Source organism: Falco cherrug, chromosome 4, assembly GCF_023634085.1.
Source record: "Falco cherrug isolate bFalChe1 chromosome 4, bFalChe1.pri, whole genome shotgun sequence".
NCBI classification, from domain to species: domain Eukaryota; kingdom Metazoa; phylum Chordata; class Aves; order Falconiformes; family Falconidae; genus Falco; species Falco cherrug.
Genome location: NC_073700.1, coordinates 58196958 through 58221888, shown reverse-complemented (window position 1 = coordinate 58221888; position 24931 = coordinate 58196958). Strand labels below are relative to the sequence as shown.

The window sequence follows — 24931 nt, the reverse complement described above, 5'->3', positions numbered from 1 at the left end:
AAGGTCTCGCTGATATTTGTTTTCTTTTTCTCTATTATATATGTGTGTGTTGTATTGTATCTATAGGTTATACTCGAGGTGGTTTCAGATACAGTTTTCATATTTTAAGAATACCTTGCTTTGAGATGATTTTGTTGCCTTCTACCAAAAAAAATAAATCCCCAACCTTCTCAACATTTTTGTTTTACTTGGCTCTTTGCTTTGCTGCTTAAGAGAGAATAAAATGTAGCTGCCGTTGTCTATCATACCTGCGTAGCTTTTTTCAGCATGCAGCTTTTTCTTTACTTTTTTTTTTTTGTTTTCGTGTTATAATCATCCATTTTATCTGGTTTGGGTCCTGTAGGTCTTGATTTATGCACTTTCCAGGTTGAGAACTCACCCTCCCCATTTGGTAAGAAACTAAACAATGGATGATCCATGGTTAGAAGTAGTCATCTTTCCTAGTGGTTTTAGCTGAAAGAACTGCATGTGTAGAAACTAGTAATCCTTTACTGTGTCACTAATTCATGCTTTCATTTTCCACTCTTTCTGTGGTGTTTGAGTCTAACACGACCTATAAATTCTGCACTCCGCATTTGAGAGTACTGCGTAAAGTTTTGCTTACAGCTTTTAAAAACCTTCCTGAGTTTTGTGTTTCATGATACAAAATCAGACATTTTCTTGCTGCCACTGTTAATGGTAGTATTACTTCTAGTAATAGTGTGTAGTGTTTATCATAGTGGTATCTTTTGTAAATTAAAAGCATTTAAACAATGTGAATATATTAAGCATGAATAAAGCAGTCAGCATCAATTTTTTTGTTTCCACTGGATGATGATTCATCACCTGATGTAAAACATAGGTTGACAATAAGTAGAACAGCATGTTTCATTATTTTACGTTTGTTTTTATTTGGCTTCTAATTCAGAATTGTATTTTAGATACTGAAGTGTGTAGTTTGTTCTTTCAAAGATCTTTCTCACTTGAGAGATTTGTTGACTTGTAAAGGATGTTAGAAAATTTATATAGTAAGTTATGTTTTCTCAGTACCAGCAAATCACTTTGTCTGATGTAACCCAGAATATTCAGTAGTTGTTTTTGAAACAGAAACTGCTACAACTTGTTTGATACTGACTACACTTCAGCAGCACTTCAGTAGATTTTTAATGTAATATTACAAGAATGTCTGGGGTGAACCTTAAGGTGCATGAGGATTAACCATATTGACTGCTAGCGTGATTGTTTTTAAAATGTGAAAAATAGTTACAGTGGAATTATATAATGAAAAATATACACTTAAAAACATGCTGTACCTACACTCAGTAGTCTTATTTCCCACTCTTCCAGTTGCATTCTACTCAATTAACATTCCTCAAACTGTACAGTAAACTGGAGGTAAATAGTGGGCAATTTTATTGGCTTATCTAATGAATGTCTTATTTTGCCTTTCGCATCTTAGAAAGTCTTGGTTTAATTGATAGCTCAGTTCTAGGGAAAAAAAAAAGTTTAATGCTCTTTATTCTAAACCAATAAATGTTACTATTTATGTCTAACTTATTATTCTTTCTTCCTTCAGCTGGATTGGATATTGGTCCCATCTCTGATGATCCTTCTTCTCTGCCTCAGCCGAATGTCAGCCAGAGTTCACGGCCATTGAGTGAAGAACAGTTGGATGGAATCCTCAGTCCAGAACTAGACAAAATGGTCACAGATGGTAATTTTTTTGTCCTTGGTCTTCTAGAAGACTTAAGTAGAAATCTTTTATTTTTTTTCTCAAATTGCTTACCTATGTGCTGTAACATACCTATTTGGTCTTGCTTGCAGAATTGATTTTATTGCATTTTTTGATGATTATTCATTCTGTGCTGTCTTTACTTTGTCCAGGTGCTATTCTTGGCAAACTGTACAAAATCCCAGGTACATGTTCTAATCTTTGTTGTCTTTTATAAAATTTAGTTCGTAAACAATGATGGCAAACTCATGCATGGTGTTTTTGCAGAGCTAGGAGGAAAGGATGTTGAAGATCTGTTCACAGCTGTGTTAAGTCCAGCAACCACGCAGCCAGCTCCTTTGCCGCAGCCTCCACCTCCACCACAACTTATGTCTTTGCACAGTCAAGGTATGTTCCTTCGTCACTTCTAAAACAGCAGCCTGGTCAAGAGAGTTGTGCATCTTTTAAATACTGGTGTGAAAGTAGGACATGCCTTACTTTCTGCTATTGTTAAATTGTGGAATCTGCTATGTTAGTTTATGAAATATTATTCTAAAACTGTTCTGAAGGGTGTATGTGAGTAACATACACGTAAACATCGCTAATAGAAAAGGACATTTATTTTAGATTTTTCTGACATATTGGAGCTTTTATTTTAGCCGACGCTTTCGTAGTTTTGAAATTTGTCTGTTGTAAAACGTGTGTTGTCTTCAGACTTCACTCTAATTACTTTTGAGTACCTCCTCAAGGGTAAGGAAGGAGTCTGTATGACAGCGATTTACTGAGTGTTAATTTCCTTTAAGGATTCAGTTTAACATATTAACTAGTCCTACCCAAATAACAGAGAGAAGGCTAAGTAATTTTGAAAGGTATCTGGGAGTTTAGTAGTAATGAAGAAAATAAATTCTAAAATTATCATGAGTTGATACGGCATATTCTTGCTCTTACATTGAAAGCAAGGGGCAGATTGATTTTGTTGTTGTTACCAGTATAGCATTATTTGTTCTTTTTTAGCAGTATGTGTGAGCATAATTAAATGCATTCTTTTCTCATCAGACATGATCTCTAGTGGATTTTCCCTGAACTCATGTAGAGAGTGCCCGTTCTGTTATATTGGTACTACAAAAAGTAATATGTAAATGGATTTCACCAGTGAATTAATCATAAGAAGAAAAATTATTATTTTCCTAGTTGGATGAATTTCCATAAAAAGGAAAAACTTCAAAAAATCTTAGAAAGGAGAGATTTTAAAGCAAATAATGAGGTGATTTGAAACAAAAGATAATACAGATATCACTGCCTGTTTCCCAGTTACTTGAGTACTTGGAAATAACTTCAGCATTTGAGTTCTGTGAGATTCTTGAACTTCTCCCTGTGGAACTGCCACAATTACAAAGTTTTAGATTTATAATTTGGTTCAGTTACGGTGTAATGATCCGTATGTTTCTGTGAGATAAATGCTTCAGTAATGGGGAAGCGTGCATCAAGTTTCAGCAGTTTCAAACAAAATTAATGCTGTCTTCTCATAAAGACATGTGATCCTACAGTGCAAACCAGGGGCCTGATTCTCCATCTTGTTTGTTTGCCAGGTCTTCACAGTTACTGTATACTGTCTATTTAGCAGCCATAATAAAGCACTTTCTCTTAAATTTTGAGTTACTTTCATCCAAACTATATTTGCTGTGTAGCATATGTAAACTTATAGATCAGAAAACAGTCTCCTAAAGCACGAGAGTGATGCAGTGTCATCCTACAGATGCATCTAATTCCTGAGCTACTTCTGTGCTTGTAAGAAGATACTGGGACAACAGTTATAATCGCACTTAAGTGACAGGGATTCAAAGGCCAGCGTTAGTTCTGTGTAGGAACATCTGCAAATACCATCTGCTGGAATGAATCTGCCTGTGCCACATTTGTAATATTGTAATCAAATAAATAAAATTTTCTGCCTTTGTACTGCTAGGCTGGACATTTAATTAGAAAATGCTGATGCTCATTTGACTAGATTTATCTGTTTCATTGGTTACAAATTAGAGTGTTAGCGGATAATGAGGCTTACTTTGGTACACTGCTCAGGAGTCTCAGAAGAGGAGGTATTTAATTCAGGTGGCTAATGATAATTCTGCAAGGACTGAAAACAGCCTTCTCCATGCTTGCTGCTTGGATCTGAGTATAACAAACACAACAGACCGTTGACCTCTAAGAACATACCTCAGTATAAATGTGGTACCATAGCATGGGCTAATGCAAAACTTTTGGAAATCCATTTAAAAAAAAAAGATTTTTCAGACAAGAAAAAAATAATCTGTACAGAGATGTGATGCAGTAGGGAAAAAAACCCCTTAAGTCTGTAGGGAAGCAATGTAAACTGATTTTAAATCTCTTCCAAAAATGGAAGGTCAGTACTATAACATTTTAAAGCAGTTAGTTTTTTGTTAGATGAGACATCATTTCTTCACTGAAAACTTCAGCTTCTTCCTTAAAAGCAGTCACCCTTTAAAACAGTATTTTAAACTTCTTTCCAGGAGAAAATGCGTTTCCAAGAGTGCCCCTTATGAATGGTCTGATTGGCCCTAACCCTCATCTCCCTCATACAGCTCTGACTGCTGGAGGTGGACTGGGCACCTTCTCTCCCATTACACAGCAACCATATACGGATGCCAGGTAAGTCCAGATGGGAAATAAAAAAATACCCATTGTGATAAATAGCATTTATCACTTGGGGGGTGTTGTTGGAATTAATACTGTGATATTATTAGTATTTAGCTACTTAGCTCTTGACAGCCACTGCAAAAATGTCTGTATTCTTGCAGCCTGTTCACTACTGAAAAAGCAAACAGAATAAGTACTTTGCTAATTGTTTTTTTTTTTTCTTTTTGTACTGAGAGCAACCTATCTAAATACCAAAACCCTGTTCTGATTTGTCAGGGATAAGAATCCAGCATTCAATCCAATGGTAAGTGAGCCGAACAGCTCATGGGTACCATCTGCTCCGCCTTTGGAAGGTGAAGGTGATACAATGTCCAATGCTCAAAGGAGCACTCTTAAGTGGGAAAAAGAAGAAGCATTGGGTGAAATGGCAACAGTAGCACCTGTGCTCTATACAAATATCAACTTCCCTAACCTGAAGGAAGAATTCCCAGGTAAGTGGTTTACTGAATAACATTAAATATATTGTAACGATTTATGCATCTTGATTTGAAAGAATGTAAAATAGACTTATCAAAGCCTTGTGTATTAACACATTTTTTGACTGCAGACTGGGCTACAAGAGTGAAACAGATTGCTAAACTGTGGAGGAAGGCAAGCTCACAGGAGAGGGCTCCATATGTGGTAAGAACAATTACCCACCCGCGTTTGCATACTTGCAGCAAACATATATTTCATTCATGAGGTTTCATTTGGTTTTTTTTTAAATAAATAAAGTTGTAGGATTAGTGAAAGTTCACTTGAAAAATGCCTTTGTAATTTAACTTATAACTCTGAATACTTCTACCTGTATTCTTTGTTTTTCAGTTTCGGAATAAACTGCGTTAGTATTGTGCAATGTAAAGACATTAGCTGACATGAGAGCATTTCTGGTTCCCACCATCTCTTTGCTACATTTGATTGATGCCTCAAGTTTTATTTGCTCTGTGTCCTTCTGCACAAGATCTCACCGGTTTCTTCAGAAGGATAGTAACAAATCATGATACGACTTTCCTCTCTTTCATCGTCCCCTCTCACTAGCCTCTCCTTTTTTTGCCCCATTAGAGTTGCTGAAGTCTTACTTGTTACATTCCAGAGGTTATGTGCTCACATCCCTACTTCCCTCATTTTCTTCTGTTCCATTGTTCTTGCCTTACTGTTCCCCTTCACTACTTACTCTCTTGTATTGCTCTGTGGTGGAAACTCTTTTGACATCATCTGCATTGTAGGGAGCATGAAGGACTCATATTTTCTCTCCAAAAGTGTTCACCTTCTTCACAGTTTGAGAACCTATATTACTCATTCTTATTGACCTTCCCTGCCATTGTTAACAAATATACTTTTCTTTTAATTTCCTGTCACGTTTCCATTCTCTCCTCATTCTCATCTTACCTTTGTTTCTTCACAACAGCAACTGGATAATCATTCTCACTTCATAGGTTTCTGTGGATTTTGCAGGGTTATGTTTTCATAACCTCTTAGCTTTGCCCCACCTGCATTTTTTTAATGTAGTCTCATTAGTAAGCAGATTTGATTCCCATGTATGTTGATGACTCAAAGCTTAACAGTACCAACATCATTTCCTGCTGTCCAAATTAAAAAATCCCCTTATCTCTCTGACAGCTTTTAGAGGATAAATCATTACCTCAAACTTAATGTGTGAAGTGGAGCTCTTGATCTTTCTGAACCACTTTCCACTTAAAAGAAAAATTCTTTATTGTTTTCTTTGTATCACTGAGGCATCGTTACTCTGCTTTTTATTCAAGCCTGTAACTTCAGCATCTTTGTACCTCTATGTCATCTTGTCCATGCTATATTTAATCCTGGTGATACCATCTGTGTAGTATTTATAAGATACTGTCCACTTGGATGGGTGAATTTTTATCCAGGCAGTTATCACTTTACAATTATTTCTGTTACCAATTTTTTTTTTCATTGTTCTTAACAAATGCAGTCCAATTCTTGTGATGGCTATCTAAAAAGGAGCTGCAAAATTATTTCCTTCATGTTCAGAAGGAGGGTGCATGCAGGTTCACACACACACACATGAGTATTTATGTAGCAAGAAGCAGTTACCTCCTCCAGAAGTTACAGTCCATATACTCTTGCCATTCAGCTGTTGCTACTGTTCCTGGCATTGTGCATGTGAGGAGCTTCTGTGGTACCTCTCCTGAGGGACTTACACTCTGTGGGAATGAGTAAAGGCTACCTTAGAAATGAAATTCAGAAGAGTGTTTGGAGGTTTTACTGTAGACTTCTCACTTTCCTTAGTATGCGCAAATCCCATCACTTATAGGGGAAATGACACTAATTTTTCTGCTGCTGTGACCCTGGTGCTCTCATCCATGTTACTGTTTCATTGTTGGAGGGGAAGGATTAGAGCCTTTTCTGCTAGGCCACCCCTACTTGACAACTGCAAATAAAGTGGTGAAAAAGATGATGTGAGGGTATGATTCAGAAAAGAAATCATATCCTAGATTGGTGGTAAAACAGACCCTTTCAAACTTCTGTTAGATGCTTTAAAGTGTCAGTATGGCTGTAAAATGCCTCATTGAAGAGGAATTTGCTGTTCTTCCATCCAATTTTCCCTGATCTATAAGCCCATATCCTATGTTTATACTGCTAACTTAACACAGACTGAGATCTATAGAGGCTATTTAATGGGGTTGACTGTATTTTTCTTGTCATTGAAAGTCTTCACATTAGTGGCCTTTATTGATCCAAACATCATCTGCTGTGCTCAAGTCTTCAGATTGCAGACCACACCAATATGTGTTTTGAAAGGTAAACTGGTAGGATTCATGCTTTCTTGGCACAGCACAGTACCTGAACAGACATTCCTAATGTATAGAAAACCTCTGCGGCTAATAACTCCATTGTTCTTTCCATGTGTGTTAAATGCAGAATTTCTATAGAGATGAAGTATTTTCAGTTTGGAATTCCTTTTAAAGTGCAGAATTTTATCTGCGTAGGAACATAGGATCATAGAATCATAGAATCGTTTAGGTTGGAAAAAACCTTTAAGATCAAGCCCCAGCTGTTAATGTAGCACTAGCAAGGCCACCACTAAACCGTGTCCCTAAGTGCCACATCCACAGGTCTTTTAATGCATGTGATTAAAACAGGCTTTACAGGTAATTTGGTGATAGATTTTTGTAGGAATAACAGATGCACTGTTCACACTTAGCAGAAGAAAATAAGGCTAACTACTTTTTTTTAATATATATTTTCTCAGCAAAAAGCCAGAGATAATAGAGCTGCTTTGCGCATCAATAAAGTACAGATGTCAAATGACTCCATGAAAAGACAGCAGCAACAGGATAGTATTGATCCTGGCTCACGCATCGACTCTGACCTCTTTAAAGATCCATTAAAACAGAGGGAATCAGAACATGAGCAGGAATGGAAATTCAGACAGGTGTGTTGCATTAAGCGTGTTTTGCTATTTTTCTTCCAGCTTTTTACTGCGTCGTTGGAATCTGTTGTAATAAAATCAATTTTAATATTTCTTTATAGAAGAGTTTAAAGTCAGCCATTCTGCATAGGAAGAAAACAGATGCTGTCAGAAGAGAAGCTGTTTAGTAAATGTTAGAAAACTTTGGTTTAAAACTTTGACTCTTAAATCCTACCTATTATGGAAATAGATTATTCTTTCTCTGTATGGCTGGCTAGTGCAGTAGTTTGGTTTTATATATCCTGTACTGCAGTAATCTTGTCCTACAGGCTACTGCTTCAGATGGGGCTGGCTGTCTCTCAGGCCCTGTTTGCCTCACGTCAGTGCTGCATCTGTCAGTAACTTTCTGTCTTCAGAGTATCAGTTTGGAAAGCAGTGTTGCTCTTTAGGCAACCTGGGGAATGCTTTTTCCCAGGCAATCAAGGTGTATGTCAAGGTAACTGAACTTTGCAAATAGCTAAACACTCTGCTTCCATTGCATTTAAACTTTGCAATTTACAATTATTTATAATTGATCTGTGACGTGTCCTAAAGTTTTAGTTACAGATTCGGTCATTAGAAAGATTTTGTATACCCTGGACTTACAAGTGTGACCTTTTTTCCTCGTAATTTTAAAACAGCAAATGCGGCAAAAAAGTAAGCAGCAAGCCAAAATAGAAGCCACGCAGAAGCTTGAACAAGTGAAAAATGAGCAGCAGCAACAGCAGCAGCAGCAGCAGCAGCAGCAGTTTGGTTCACAACAGCTTCTGAACCAGTCTGGCTCAGACACACCTAGCAGTGGGATCCAGAGCCCCTTAACGCCACAGACTGGCAATGGAAGTATGTCTCCTGCACAACAGACATTCCATAAGGATCTATTTACAAAGCAGCCGCTACCTGCTACGCCTACATCAGCATCCTCAGATGATGTGTTCCTAAAACCACAAGCCCCACCCCCGACTCCAACCCGAATCCCGGTACATGATTCACTGTCTCAGTCTCAGACTCCTCAGACATCATCACAACAGATGTTTTCTCCAGGTTCCACAAACACGCGACCTCCTTCTCCCATGGATCCATATGCTAAAATGGTGGGAACACCTAGACCAGCACCCCTTAACCAAAATTTTGTTAGAAGAAATACCATCGCACCCTTAGATACCTGTGCACCACAGTCGTCCATTTCTAGGCCCATTCAGGTAACTGAACCGTCAGGAAGCAGGCCTTCGCCGGTCAGGGATTCATGTTCTTCATCTCCAGGTAGCAGTGATCCCTATGCAAAGCCACCAGACACACCCAGGCCTGTCATGGCATCAGAGCAGTTCTCCAAACCGCTGGGGGTCCCAAGGTCGCCCATAGTTATGGAACAGTCAGGGAAGGTTCCTTTAACAGCTGGAAGCAGCGATCCGTTTACTAAGCCGGCTCCTAGAACTGATGCGTTTCAGAGACAGAGAGTAACTTCTGCTGATGCATATGCACGGCCACCGTTGACTCCTACTCCTACTCCTGTTGATGGTAGCCCTGGACCTTTTAAAACGCCCATGCGCCCACCTCAGTCCCCACAAGATCCTTACGCATCAATGCCAGGTACACCAAGGCGCGTTGCTGTTGATCCATACGAAAGGCCCGCTTTGACACCAAGGCCGGTGGATAACTTTTCCCACAATCAGCCTAATGATCCGTACAGCCAGCCTCCCCTTACTCCCCATCCTGCAATAAAGGAGACTTTTGCCCATCCACCCCGGATAGTGCGGCAGCAGAGTGATTCTTTCGCTCAATCTGGAGCCATTTCAAGGGCAGCTTCTCAGGATCCTTACTCCCAGCCTCCAGGTACTCCTCGGCCAGTTGCTGATCCTTATGCCCAACCTCCAGGAACTCCTCGTCCCACCACAGTTGATCCATATATGCAGCAACCACCAACACCAAGACCTGCTCAGCCAGCAGATTTATTTGCCCAGTCCCCAGCAAATCAGAGACACTCTGATCCCTACACCCAACCTCCTGGAACACCGAGGCCACTTCTCAATGATCCTTATTCTCAGCAACCAGCAACTCCGAGGCCAGGGATTCCAGAGAGTTTTAACAGACCTGCAATGTCAAGGCCAGGACTAATACCAAACAGGGATCCTTTCCTGCAGACGCCGCAGAACAGGTTGCAGGGCACTTTTGTCAGGCCATCAGATCCATGTTCTCAAACTCCCAGACCTGCAGGACCTGCAATAACTGATTCCTTTAGCCATGGTCCCACTGCTCCAGCACGTGACCCGTATGATCAACCGCCAATGACTCCAAGACCTCAGCCAGAATCTTTTGGAACCGGTCAGCTGGCCCATGATGCTGCTGAACAGCCACGGCCTGGATCTGAGGGCACCTTCAATGCATCTGGAAATTCTCCAATGAGTTCTCAAGGACAACAATTTCCCAAAGTTTCGCAAGTTCCTGGCCCGGCACCCACTACAGGGGTTACAGATACGCAGAATACCATGAATATGTCTCAAGCAGATACTGAGAAGTTAAGACAGGTGAGAAAAATGTTTAATACTGAAGGTTTTAAAATTTTATAAATAGAAGAATGTCCCTCATTCTTGTTAATACTTGAAGTTTCTTGCTATTAAACATAGCTATATAATGTAGTATTACCTTCATTCACTTAGTGCTATCCAGGAGGACCAATTAACATACTACAGTATATAGAATATAGAACATGAGTAATTTTAAGGAGTTTGAACAAGATCCAGAAAGGAAGCAAAAGCTGTCTTTGAAGCCACTGGAGACGTAGATGATTGGTCTGTAATAGCTTTTTTATCTACAGTGTGTGTGGTGGGGGGGAACACCTTGAAAGGACAATTAATTCTGTCCTATAATAGATGAGATGTAGAACTGATTGTCAGTGACTTGTTAATTGACTGGAAAAGGGAGTATAGGCAAAGATCTCAGACTAGACATGGAACCATCCAGTTGGCTGCCATACTGAGGTGAATCCTACCGTTGGGCACTGCTCTGGAGGCACGTTCACTCCAGGTTTTTGTCGATGTTTGGCAAACAGCTCTTGCTGAGAAATAAAATTACATTCAGCTTGTGGAAAGCTGCTCGGTCTTTTGTTTGGAAGAAGTAATGGGAACAATTGGTAGTATTTATCGTACAGTTTCAGAGTAAATTCTGTAGCTTTGATGTAAACCTCCTGCTGAATTTTCTGCCGGTGACTTCAGGTGACCTGTAGTCACCTTTCTCCCTCAGAATGCAGTTTTTTCATGCGGTAAAAGGGCCTGTATTACTGGAATAGAAAAAGGAAGAGATTTGCTTATGTTAATTGGTAAAATGGGTTCAAACTATACACTTTAAGAAGAGGTCTGGAGTTCAAGTTGCGTTACCAGCATCTTGCAGTATTTGATCCCTCTTCTAATTTCTGAGTTGATTACGTTACGATATTTTTCTTTAGCGATTGAAGAATTTTCGTCCTCCAAAAGGCTTAACGTAGCAGACTGTAACGCTTCAAAAATCTGTCAATTGCACTGTCAAGCGCAATATTTTTTTTGTGGTTTTTTTTTTTTAACAGCGCCAGAAATTACGTGAAATTATTCTACAGCAACAGCAGCAGAAGAAGAATGCGGTTCGTCAGGAAAAAGCCTTGCAGGATGCAGCAGCTCCTACCCATGCAACTCCTCTTCAGCACTGGCAGCAAGACAACTTAAACCAAATTTTTAACCGCCCTCCTCCTCCTTATCCTGGGAATATTAGGTCATCTGTTGTCCCTCCAGGTGGGCCAAGGTTCACTGTATACCCAAAAGACCAACGTGGACCGTTTCCTGCTGATGGGCAGTTCAATAGACCCCAGTTCCCAGGCGATATGAATGCCATGGGGATGAGACCTCATGGGCTTAGGTAAGCTCTTTGATCTCTTAAACCCGGGGTATTATGGGGGTAATTCTACATTTACATAAATTGTTAGATAAAGGGTTGTGGGTTTTTTGATAAAAATCATGTGTTGTCTACAGTAGCTGGTAAGTCAGTATGTACGGTGAGTTTTCCTGTAAGTAGCGTTAGAATGTGTGTTTTACATGAACGCTGTTTTATACTGTCTTTTATTGGGAGTTAATCAGAAATAAAAATGGGGAAACAGCAATACCTGTGAAAACTGTGACCTGAAAGATCTTGTTGCCCGTGGTTCCAGGGCATTTCTTTTTCTTTTTCTTTTTTTTTAAAAAAAGTGACTGACTTTAGCTTTGATGTCTTAATAACGAATAAATGTACTATACTTGTTTGCATTTATAATGAATATGTAATCAAATGTCAACTTCTGTCTGTGCCATTTTTATAGAGAATGCTATGATGTAAAGTGAATGCGAGTATTGGCATACATTGTCATCTCAGGAATTACTGTTCTCGGTATTTTGGATTTATTGTGGTAATTTCTAAATCCACACATTTTTTGTGCTGAGTTGCATTAATACATAGTGTATTTACTAAGATAGTTCTGTCAGTTTTCTATCCATTATTATTATTGGAATTTAAAACAGCTTGTTTATTAAGCATAATTAAAGCAATTATTTTATTGTAGTCATAAAGCTCATTTAAATGTAAGCATAATTAGTCAAGATATTTATTTAAGTATTTTAATGAATGCATCTTGTAAAACATTTTGGTGAATAGTTATTTAGTCAAATATGCCAGGCTAGGCAGTTCTGAGAAAAAAGATTATTTAGTCTTGCATACTTTGTTTTAGATATGGATTTCCAGGAGGTGGCCATGGTCCACCATCAGGTCAAGAACGTTTCCTTGGTCCTCAGCAGCCAATGCAACGCCCTGGAGTTCCACCACAGCTGAGAAGATCTCTGTCTGTTGATATGCCTCGGCCAGTGAACAGTCCGCAAATAAATAACGGGTCTGGGATCCCTCAGCATTTTCCTCCTCAGGGAATTCCAGTTCAGCAGCACAATATATTGGGTCAGGCGTTTATCGAGTTACGCCACAGAGCTCCTGATGGGAGACCAAGGCTGCCTTTTAATCCTTCTGCTGCAAATGTTATGGACGCAGCAGCAGCACATCAGCGACACGCAGGGTTTATCCCCAGGCAGGAATTTCCAGGCCCAAGACAGGCAGAACCACTGAGACATAATTCTCAAGGTATGCCTAACCAGCTGCAGATGTCTACAAGTTTGGAGCATATGTCACAGTCCCAGCAGGATCAAATCAATCCTGACAACCCACCTGCACTTGTCATACGTTCTCTAAGTCATCCACCAGTTACTGATGCATTCCCAGGACCATCTTTGTCTACATCTGCACCAAGTGACGAATCTGCAAATTTACAGATTCCCAACCAGCCGAGTGATGGTCTAGAAGAAAAGCTTGATCCTGATGATCCTGCTGTAAAAGACTTGGATGTGAAAGACCTTGATGGGGTTGAAGTAAAGGATTTAGATGATGAAGATCTGGAAAATTTGAATTTAGACACAGAGGATGGGAAAGGAGACGAGCTGGACACTTTAGATAATTTGGAAACCAATGATCCTCACCTTGATGATCTTCTAAGATCTGGGGAGTTTGATATAATTGCATACACAGACCCAGACCTGGATGTGGGGGATAAGAAGGGAATGTTTAATGAAGAACTAGATCTCAGTGTCCCTATTGATGACAAACTAGATATCCAGGGCAAGACAGAAGAACCAGAACAGAAAGAACAAGGTGATAGAACTGTTTCCCCTTCTGAGACTCACTCTCCACAGAAGAAATCTGCTACAGAAAATGAAATTAAAACAGAAGTACTTTCCCCAAACACTCAGGAGGAAAAGAAGAATGAAAATGAAAAAAGCGATGGAAATGCTGAATCTACAAATACTCAACAGGCTGCTGAAGTGGAGTTAAAGGATGGAGAAAAGGCTCCTGCGCAGCCTGCTAACCCAGAATTCCCTGAAAAAACTACTGCTGTTCCTAGTCAAGAAACAACTGTGCCTAGTCCAGATGCTCAGGGATCTGCTCCACTGCCTGTTCAAGGAGCAGTAAGTTCCTGCAGTATTTCTGGGTCCACGCCAGTCCTCTCAAGTTTGCTGTCTAATGAAGGCTCAGATAATGCTGAAGCAAGGACTCTAGGATCTCCATCTCAATCTTTGCCAACACCACAAATGAACCATGCGTCAGGTATTCCACAAACACTAATGACACCTGGTGGACAGATCTTGGAAAACACTTTAAATTCAAATTTGACCATGGTTCCACGAATGAACCATAATTTTTCTCAAGGGTCACCAAATCCAGGATTTATTCAGGGTCAGTCATCTAATCATAACTTTGGGACAGGACAGACATCTAATCAAACTGTGGCTGTAACAAACCGTCCTGGTCCTAGTGGCATATCTGGTCCCCAACAGATAATGCTCCCTCAACCATTAGCTCAACAGCAAAGTCGAGAGAGACCACTTCTGCTAGAGGAACAGCCACTTCTTCTGCAGGACCTTTTGGATCAGGAAAGACAGGAGCAGCAGCAGCAGCGACAGATGCAAGCCATGATTCGCCAGCGTTCGGAGCCATTTTTCCCCAATATTGGTATGTGGGTGATCTGTCTATGTTCTGGTTAGGTTTTCAAAAATACAACAATAAATAGTTAAATAATCTGAAAGAAGCAGGTAGATATGTGGAGCTTGAAGGTGGCATAACAAAAAACAACCTGCCCAGTAGGTACAATGGGAGTATGGGAATGGAGCATGTAGGTGGAATTCTGAACTCCATGACAAGGCTTCTGTTGACATTACCAGGATCAGGGTAACTGCATTACTGCTGATTTTTTTCCTGACATCAGCTCTGTTGCATGTTCTCCTTATACTTTAGGTTCTCATATCTGATATGGAGTAAATGCACATTTTTGCAATGTTCTGTGTATCTCAAGGGAAGGGATCATCAAAAGCTGTGTTACTAACTCGAAATCGAAGCAAGACCCAGAAACAGCACAAATAATTCTGCACGTACTAAAAGCATTTAAGATAAATTGTCATTTCCTGTTTAACGTAGCGGTTTGAACATCTAGAGCAAGACCATCACTATCATTTAATTGTTATTAATGAAATAACAAAATTTTGAGAAATATGTTAGTTGTAACTACACTGGTCGTCAAGGTTGTTTGTTCAAAAGACAGATTTAACCTACCTCCTAAGTCACAGCTCTGTATTTGTAGTGTGGCTAGAACATGCTGTAGCCACCCCAGGTAGCTAAGATGACTTCCAGAGGCCCTTTCCAGCCTCAGCTGTTCTGTACCCCCATTTATCCTACTCCGTGTGAGGCACCTGACAGGAGAGACAGCAAAAAGGCAGAGTTTACCATGCTGATGGTCTTTTCAGGTGCTGCATGGGGTGTGTGCCTTTCTGCCTGTAGTGCTACTCATAATCACAGGGCGACTAAACCATTTTCTTAGTACATTTGTGGCGATCTGTCAGTTTTGCCAACTGAACTCACAGAAACAACTCTTCTTCTTGATTCTTAAATCTGTAAATAGAATTTGTTCATCTGTTGGGTCACAAACCAACTTGGGTCTTGAGCCCTTCTCAGACTGACCTGCTTTTCTTTGTATGTTGTGGCTGAAAACAAGGACAGTTACCACTGGAGTGACTTTCCTTAGAGGGTATATGAAACTACATATTAACCATGAATTTCAAAGTGGAGAAGACAAGTAATGTGAAATAGTAATGCAATTACGTTGTTTTGCTGATGATCTATGCATGAACTAGCTCTAAACAAGTCAGTTCCAGTTAATAACGAGTAATGTTCAGCTATGTAATTCACTTCTGCTGTTTTTCTTTTATAGACTTTGATGCAATTACTGATCCCATAATGAAAGCAAAAATGGTAGCTCTTAAGGGGATCAATAAAGTCATGGCGCAGAGTAACATGGGGATGCCACCAATGGTTATGAACAGGTAGGCAACACTTGGTATCAATCTTTAGGGCTGCAAAATGTAAAAGGAAATGATAAGACCTAGGGGAAACTGTGCACAGCAAATGAAAAAATGTAGAAGTGGAAAAAGATCTTTTTGTTGTGTAGCTCATAGTCCATGCTAATACAAGATGATGTCCTAAGAATAAAGCCGCTGTGGCAGTCGAAACTATTAAAAGTGTTAGAACACATCAGACTTGTGCTCCACTTGTAATGTCATTGGTCAAGCATGGTCAACCTGGTTTCATTGTTGATGCTTTTCTTGTTTTCCCACTTCCTAATTACGTAATAACACATCTCCCACGCACTGTGTTTTGAAAACTGTCGATGGCTGTGTAACAGTTAAACTTCATGTTGCAGCATATCATTTAATGCTAAGTATAATTAAGTTTTAGCCCAAGTAATGGAAGTTTCATCCTTTCTTTAAGTCCTTTCTGAGGACAAAAGGAGCTATGAACTGTGCAGACTTCACCATGACTGCCTTTACTGTAGGTGGGAAGTCTGTGGGCAGAAAGGATCTGCACCTTTCCTTTTTATGTAGCCCTTAAAACAGTGTGTTTTCTCCTTCCTAACATGTACTGCAGTGCTATATGATAATACGTGGCTTACCAGAGGCACACATTTACCCAACATCTAGTTGACTGCTGGCGACCATGATATCTAAATCCATTAATATTTTTTAATTTTAAAAAAAAAATGATAATATATTAAAATACAAAAACAGAGGGATTTTTTATGTGCATCTTCATTTTTTAGCACAGTACATCATGTTTACTTCATCTCCCTAAAAAGTGTAGAATGCAATAGTTTCAACCAAGGGCAAAATGTTGTGGCATCAGATAAGAATTAATGTTCTGACATCAAAAAAGTTTGGTACAGTAGCACAAGCACATGTCTATAAATTATTTGGATGCTTTGTGTAAGTTCAGCATAATACAAAAGGTTGTCTCTCCCCTACAATATCCACCAATTGTAAAAGTTTTAATTTCAATTTCTGTTTATATATAGGTTTCCCTTTATGGGTCAGCCAGTGCCAGGAGCTCAGACCACTGAAGGCCAAAATCATATGCAGCAGGCAATTACACAGGTAATACAACTCGATGTGGAGTTTAAACAAAATAATGATAACTAGGTTTTGGGTTTTGAATTGAATCATGATTTAATATCCTTGTCTGTATGTTTTACTGAAATTTCTAGGACGGAAGTTTGACACCTCAGATTTCTAGACCTAATCCTCCCAATTTTGGTCCTGGTTTTGTCAGTAAGTACAGATGTACTAATTTATTGTATGTTGATGTTTCATTCTACAATTCACTCTTCTTTAAAATAAAATATCCATAAATGGATCCTGTCTCTCAAAAACTCATGCTTTTAAAATTGAGTCATTTCATCATTATGATACCAACTAATAATGGAGTGCATCGTACATGTTATTAATTTTTTTTCTAGAAGCTATCCTCAGAGAAACACCATGAGGAAAGAGGGAAACAGAACACACAGAAAATTAGTGTTACTTGAATTAATGTGAGAATAATAATCTCTTAACTAACAGACTGCTATGTCAAAAGCTGGGTCTTTGCATTCTGAGCTCAGTGAGAACAACAGTCTATATTGGGGGGGGGTATTTCAGAAGCAAAAAGTTTTTTGCAGCATCATTGTCATTTCAACAAATACCAATAAAAGCTTTCCAGGCATTAGTGAAGCAAGACTGGCTGGGAACCACGATTGTTGAAAGCAGAAATACATAACACTAGTATTTTGTGTTCCTTGTGTCTGGCTGTGCTAGATCAATTGTAAATCCTAGTCTCTATGACGAGAAAGATTTATTAGCAGAAATTAAAACTGAGCATATACTGGGAGAGGAAGACCACATGTAAAAAACTGTTTCTATTGCTGCAAAAACTTCACTTGATATTTACGAATAAGAAACAGAAGTAAACACCTTCCGCTCTTCCAGAAGCTGGAGCAGCAGCAGTGAGTATGCAATAAGGAGCTTTTGCAATATTTTCTGTATTATTTTCTGGTGAGATTTGACATGGCACTCCGGGGTGGCCTCGCTTTGGTGGGGATGGTGGTGGTTCTGAGCACTTGAGAAAATCTGTTTCTCATTTCAGTAGTAGTTATTCTTACCTGGAACTTGTTAATATTTCAATGCATTCATTTGCACTTCTGTGTTGCTCCCATCTCCATCGTTTCCACTCCATTGTCCCCTCAGGTTATGTGATTATTTTCCCGGAATTTATTGTTGAAAGAATGGGCACCCCTCAAGACTGTGGATTGATTTAGTTGAGCCATTAGAGTTGATGGCTGTTGCTACCGCAGTGACTGTTAAAAGCAGGTGATAGGGACTGGAGCACAAGGAGGACATGGTTATATTGAAATCATACTGTCATGCAGGTATCTTTATTAAACTTTCTTTACAAGGAAGATCCGTGCTGTATTCCTGGTTACCCGGCTCATTGCCACAATGCAATCAGGAGACAAACCATCACCAAACCTCTCTTGCCTTCTGGGCTTGGTGCACATCAAGTGTTATGAGACATGAGGGTTTTGCCTCAAGAAAAACATCTGAGAGCAATAGACTGCTCACAGCGGACGAGCGTTTTTCATTTGTAAAAAGAGTAATGTCTCAGTTACAGTCAGTCTAAATGAGAGTCTGTGTGTTGGTGGGGAGGAGAAGACCCTGTGCTGAAGGCCCTGTGCAGAGACCTCACGAAGTTATTTTTACCAAGACTCTATCTTTCTGTCATTTCATGAATATTTGATGGATGTTTATAATTTTTTTTTCTTAGAAGTAGTAATAAAAATAGATTTTTATATGTACAAAACTCTTCTGCACACACCAGAATTAATGAGGCGTGTTTTCCTGTAAATTTGTAGCCTTACTCCCTAATCTCTTTCCCTCTATCTGAGTACTTCCAGGGGTCTTCCGTGTCCCCGCTTCTGTGGCAGAGCACGGTACCACCATGTTCTGTAGCTGCTTTCAAAGCTACGTTTGCTCACTGAGCAGCAAGTACAAATTTACTGGCTAGACAGTGGGCTGGGGTCTCTTCAAATTAAAGGACTATGTTTAAACTGCTTTCTTACAGTAAATGCAGGAATTTGAATCTCTTTCTCCTTTATTTACTCGGATCACTCCAAGAGTTAGTGTCTCTTAAGATATCAAATCTTCTGTCAAATCTGACAGAACTTGACCAATGGTTTCTTAAAATAAGAGGGGGAACATGATTATTAAACCGCATCTCTGAGAAGCAGGATGAGAGCTCACCCCCAGGATGAGATCATATCATACTTAATTTCCCTTCTTTCTAGATGATTCACAAAGAAAGCAATATGAGGAATGGCTGCAAGAAACACAACAACTTCTTCAAATGCAACAGAAGTACCTTGAGGAGCAAATTGGAGCACACAGAAAATCCAAAAAGGCACTCTCAGCAAAACAGCGTACAGCCAAGAAAGCTGGCCGTGAGTTCCCAGAAGAAGATGCAGAACAACTTAAACACGTTACTGAGCAGCAAAGTATGGTCCAAAAACAGCTAGAACAGGTAATCATCTGGAATCCAAACTGATCACCTTAATACTAATCTGTCATACTGGTATGCCTCTTTCCTTTAAATCTTCTAAAAGGTGAGTTGAAACACTTAAATACAGTGGAGCTTATTTAAAGGGAGCCATTGCCTGTCATATTCTGTGTGCGTAACAGTGTTGCTCCAGGTTGCCGGTGACACCGGAGCTGTAGGAGAATATGCTATGGCAAACATTATGATAAAAAGTTATTTTAGTACTTTTGGAAGAGGAGAAATCGCTTGGCAAAATGACTTGCAACAAAGTTCCAGGTACCATGAAAAGCATAAATGAAAGATTCAGAGGAAAGCCTTAGCATGCAGGGCTCTGTTTCAGGCTTGAGTGAACCTCCTAACTCAGTCTTTTGCAGGTGTCCTTGCACGATCAGAACCTCTTGGTTATATGCCAGTCTAACGTTACTGTTTGAAAATCTCTTTTCATTGTACCTGTAGCATTACTCTAGTTTTATGATCTGTCTAGTTGCTAGATGCTGATCAGCAGTGTGTGTTATCTGTTAGCGTGTCATGGAATAATATAGGTCAAAAAGATATCTGGAGATCATCTAGTCTGCTGATCAAAGCAGAACTAGCTTCACGGTTAAATCAGGTTGCTCAGGACCTTGTCAGTTGAGTTCTGCAAGTCTCCAAGGGCAGAGATTTCCCAGCCTCTCTGGGCCCCTGTTGCAATATGTAACAACTTGTACTGGGGTTTGGTTTTCTTTCTTTATGTTCAGTTGGAATTTCACTTGCTACATGTTGTACCTGTGATTTATAGTAAGTGAGAGAAAAGTTAAAGCTCTGATAGCTTTGATAAACCTATGCTTTGGCCAACTGTATTGAATGCTGTGTTCTTCAAGACACTGTTTATAAATTATCTGGCACGATTGTCAGGGTCAGCTAGACCTGCTGAACATGAAAACACTTCAGATTTATCCTTTATTAATATGAGGGGAAAAAATTGGCAGGAGGCTGCATGGAATGAAGTCCTAAGTGATATCTGACCCTCAAGTTCTTGCTGCTGTGTTGCTTCAAGACAAAGTATGCGCTGGATGGAATATTACTTGGCTCGACTTTTCACTATGTGGAAGAGGGGTGGAGCAGATAAATTACGTCTACGTTATTTCTTCCTCCTTTTTTCCCTTCCACAATGAATCACAGGTAGAATAAATGAAAAAAAAATCATTTTAACCAACGTGTATCATACATACATTAGTGTAGACTTACAGTGGAGTTGTGCTGAAGTAACAGCTGCTAATCATGACACTGCTGTCAGATTCATTTAGTGCCCCATAATTAAGGTTCTTTTATTTTCCATTTTTAAAGTTTCATACACTGCTGGTAAATGCCCTCCACTTCCCCTTAAGCACTGGTTTAGAGCAGTCATCCACATCCTAAACAGCAATTTGTTACGGAACAGTAGGAGCTTAAATAAGGTTTTATTAAAGTAAGTTTTTAAGGACCTTCTATTCGAAGCAATTCACCACTCATTTCAAATCAGATCAAGTAATTTTTCTGTAATCAGGCTTCCATTAGTTTTTGAAAAGGGCGAAGCCTCTGTGTGTATGTAGAGAGAAAAGAACCATGAAGACCCTGCGAATTGCTGGTCCTGGACACGGGCGCAGAGGAACCAGAGCTTTGTGCAACACGAGCTTCTGCCTGCCAGGGTTATTAGCTCAGGCACGGCGCCATGCAGACACTGCTGTATTGTCTCTGCAGCCAGGGCAGTGTAACTGCTTCGGTGTGGCAGGCTGCCTGTGCTAATAAGCCCTGCCTTGTCGCCTTGTTCTCTCCTACGCTGTTAAAATCACCAGGTCGATCTGCGCAGGTCGGCTCGGGTCCAGCTGGGTGTAGTCGGTGCTGGTCCTTTGAGATCCCAACAGATTCCAGGTAGGGTCACGTGGCTGGCCCGCCACTGCAGGTCCCGGCAGGGCGCGGTGGGTTGGATGCCTGGTGTAGGTGTGCAGAGCCAGCACAGGTTTAGCGCTGTGCACCCACAGAGGGGTCCTGGAGCACTGGGCTGTGCAATGCAGACCGATCCACTTGGTGGCTTTATGCGGTGGCAATGTTTATCTGGCAGCGTCAGTGCCAAGCCAGAGCTCATAAATCATCTTGGACCTGAGATTACTGTGTAAATAGCCTTTTGGGCGCATCTGTCCTGCATTGTGGAGCGTGTCCTGTAATATCTGTGTTATCCTGAGCTTTCTGGCTTGTCCCTTGCGCCCCAGATAACGGAGAGTGCTATCAAATATTTTTAATTCTGTTACGGACTACTTCTGCCAGTACAAACAGCAAATGGAAGTTGCGGAAGCCATAATCTAATGAACAGAAGTGAGAGAGAGATTTTCCATAATGTATGCATTATTAACCAGTGGATTACAAGTCCTTTTATCTTCTTTAGAAAGCAGTGTAGTTAGATACCGGTTGTGTTTCTGAAAAGCTCTTTCTTGGCTGGTTGACACTGTCATATCCTTCCATTGGCTTCTCCTGCTTGTCTTAAAAATAAACGACTAGGCTTAACTTCTAGTGTCCCAGTCAAGTTTATTTTCATCCTAAAATACAAAATTTTCAAGCGGTAGTTGCCAGTTTTGTCTGCTGTGTGACATTTGAGGCTCTGCCTGTGAATAAATGGGAATCTACTTCCTTGTTTTCCTGTAACTTTTCCTTTTCAATTACATCTTTGAAAAATGTTTGCTAATGTGTAAGGTCATCCATCTCACTGTTTCCTCTTTCCTGTCTGTTCCCAACTATTGTTATCCTGTGCATGCACGATAAGATCTGTAGGACAAGCATCACTTCTGGGTTTGGTTTGTAGATTCTCTAGCACAGTGCAGTCTTGGTATTTAATTAGAACTTTGAGGCACTGTTGTTTTTTCTAAAATTTTGGGATGGATAGTATTTCTACTGAAATAATGGCTAATTAGCCTTAAAAAGGGAGAGAAAATAAGACTGTGTAGAAATGGTATTTTTGCCTGAGGTTCATTGTCTACTGAAATTATGATGCTATTTACGTAGTCAGTACATGTCAGAGATGAATAATTACTCTTTTAATTTTTAGATTCGAAAGCAGCAGAAAGAGCATGCAGAACTAATTGAGGAATATCGAATCAAGCAGCAGCAGCAGCAGCAGCAGTGTGGAATGGCACCCCATGCTATAATGCCAGGCGTCCAGGCTCAAGCACCAGTGGTTCCAGGAGGAACATCACCAGCAATAAATCAGCAAAACTTCCCCATGGTGGCACAACAGCTCCAGCATCAGCAACATACAGTGGTGATCCCTGGGCAATCCAACCCAACCAGAATGCCAAATTTATCTGGATGGCAATCTGCAAATGCCCCTGCCAGTCATATTTCCATGAATCCAGCAAGGATGCAGCCTCCGATGACGCCATTGCCTATTACTCCTGGTACACCAGCTCCTGTGCCTGGTCCAAATGCAACTGCACAGTCAGGTCCGCCACCAAGGGTGGAGTTTGAGGACAATAACCCTTTTAGTGAAAGTTTTCAAGAGCGGGAAAGAAAGGAGCGTTTACGGGAGCAACAGGAACGGCAACGCATTCAGCTTATGCAGGAGGTAGACCGACAGAGGGCTTTACAGCAGCGAATGGAACTAGAGCAGCACAGTATGATAGGGTCTGAATTAAATAACAAAACGTCCTTGTCTCAGATACCTTTCTTTAATTCTGATCTGCCTTGTGATTTCATACAAACTCCGCGACCTCTTCAGCAGTCTCCGCAGCATCAACAGCAACAAATGGGGCAAATTCTGCAACAAGGCTCTGTGACCTCACCTCCTGCCGCAAATTTTATGCAAAGCAGTGAGCGAAGGCCAGTGGGGCCTACAACTTTTGGACCCGATGCATCTGCTGTTCCAGGCGGAGCCCCTAATTTCCATAACGTAAAACAAACTCATGGGAATCTCACGGGGGCTGCCTTTACGCCGAACCAAGTCAGGCCTCCATTTGCTTCTGCTGTACCTTCATCTGCAGCACTCGGTAGTGGTGCCCCATGTGGTTCGGACACTAGTGTGCCCCAGGCAACAAACTTCCCTGGATCAAGCCAGTCTCTCATACAGCTGTATTCTGACATAATCCCAGAAGAGAAAGGAAAAAAGAAAAGGACGAGAAAAAAGAAAAAGGACGATGACGCTGAGTCAATAAAAGCCCCGTCAACTCCGCATTCAGATATAACTGCCCCATCCACTCCAACCATTTCTGATTCTACCTCCACCCCCACAGTTAACACCCCCAGTGAACTTTCTCGTCATCAAGATGAACAGGAGTCAGCGGAGTTAGCGGCCCCATCAACATCAAGTGCAGGAGAGAGCCAGACCTCTCCGGAGCTGGAATGTAAGCTCCCCAACAGCAGCCTGCCGCAGAAACAGCCGAACGTAAATACAGAGACTGAAAAGGCTAAAACAGATACACCTGCCAGCATTCAAGAAGTTAAACTAGAAAAGGCAGAAACTGATCAGTGCTCAGGTCAAGCTGAGCCTAAACCAGAAAATCCAAGCAGTATTAAGGTGGAAGAAGATAAGGTCACATCACAGCCTGCCTCTTCAGCTCACAGCCCAGCACAACCAACTAGTGTTCCAGCTGCAAAAGGGGAGTCCGGGAACGAATTGCTTAAACACCTGCTTAAAAATAAGAAGTCCTCATCTCTTGTCAATCAGAAGTCAGAGAACAGTGGCCGAACAGAAGAGGAGGCTTCTGGGGATAAGAAGTTGACAGAGAAGCAGAATCCAGCTGAAGGAATGGTGAGCTTGTTACTGGTTTTGCTATGCAGTGGTCATCAACAATCAAAGGCTAGTTTGTGCCTTTACCATGGGCGTTTGTGAAAAGGCAGGGAGATCACCTATGTGCACGAGTGGAATAAACAGCTTTAAGGAATTTTTACCTCCCTTCCTGCCTCTGCTCCATGAGTAAATCATCTGTGTTACAAAAAGAAAGAATCAATGTGATTTTGTAGACGGATGTATTCAGAAATTACTAAAATGCAAAAGAGTTTTTTTGTAGGTAGTCATCTTTAAAAAATGCCACTTCCTAATATTTACCCAGATAAAGGCAAGATTTTACAGCAGGACGCTTAATTACCTACTAGGATGTTTCCGTACAGTACACGGTATGGCTGTATGCTGCTTTCTTCTGTGGCTCCACCTTAGTCAGGTGTGGGATGACCTGTGCACCTTTGCAGAGGCGTGGGGCTGGGCTTCACTCCCCTTCGTCTGCACCATTGGGAGTGTTCTGTGACTGAACCAAGTCCGTGCTCATTTTTTGCCTGGGAAAATGCATATACTGTCTCTAATTTTAGTAGAGACTATGCTCTAGGATTTTTATCAGAAGTGTGAAATTGTTAAATCTGCTAAAATTGCTGGATTTCTGTGTTACAGAATATTTCTCTAATTAATTTTACTTTATTGGAAGGGAGCATTAATTCTTTATATTAATGGCATTATATGATATAATACTTACAAGGCTCTTAAAAACAGACTGAAAGAAAACTGCTTTCTGTGGAGGTAGGGTACACTTTACGCTTAGATTTGTTGGTCATTTCATTGTAATAGTTTACTCGGTTGGGTTTTTTATGGCTGTCTAAATGCATCCTTGAAACAAAATTTAAACACATTCAAAATT

General features: G+C 40.5%; 1 protein-coding gene across 13 annotated transcripts in view; it reads left to right on the top strand.

The window, feature by feature from the left end:
* KMT2C (lysine methyltransferase 2C) overlaps nucleotides 1-24931 on the top strand; it is a 198644-nt gene that overhangs the window by 156941 nt on the left and 16772 nt on the right. For 11 of the 13 annotated variants that reach the window (XM_055708897.1, XM_055708893.1, XM_055708901.1 and 8 more), the window contains 16 exons: nucleotides 344-391; nucleotides 1556-1693; nucleotides 1864-1896; nucleotides 1979-2098; nucleotides 4216-4354; nucleotides 4619-4833; nucleotides 4950-5023; nucleotides 7614-7796; nucleotides 8453-10333; nucleotides 11368-11693; nucleotides 12535-14357; nucleotides 15610-15721; nucleotides 16747-16825; nucleotides 16936-16999; nucleotides 19051-19283; nucleotides 22357-24054. In XM_055708897.1, the coding sequence (XP_055564872.1) occupies nucleotides 344-391; nucleotides 1556-1693; nucleotides 1864-1896; nucleotides 1979-2098; nucleotides 4216-4354; nucleotides 4619-4833; nucleotides 4950-5023; nucleotides 7614-7796; nucleotides 8453-10333; nucleotides 11368-11693; nucleotides 12535-14357; nucleotides 15610-15721; nucleotides 16747-16825; nucleotides 16936-16999; nucleotides 19051-19283; nucleotides 22357-24054 (7166 nt within the window). The remainder of the gene's footprint in view (nucleotides 1-343; nucleotides 392-1555; nucleotides 1694-1863; nucleotides 1897-1978; nucleotides 2099-4215; nucleotides 4355-4618; nucleotides 4834-4949; nucleotides 5024-7613; nucleotides 7797-8452; nucleotides 10334-11367; nucleotides 11694-12534; nucleotides 14358-15609; nucleotides 15722-16746; nucleotides 16826-16935; nucleotides 17000-19050; nucleotides 19284-22356; nucleotides 24055-24931) is intronic. The other 2 variants (XM_055708900.1, XM_055708898.1) reach the window with 2 other exon arrangements.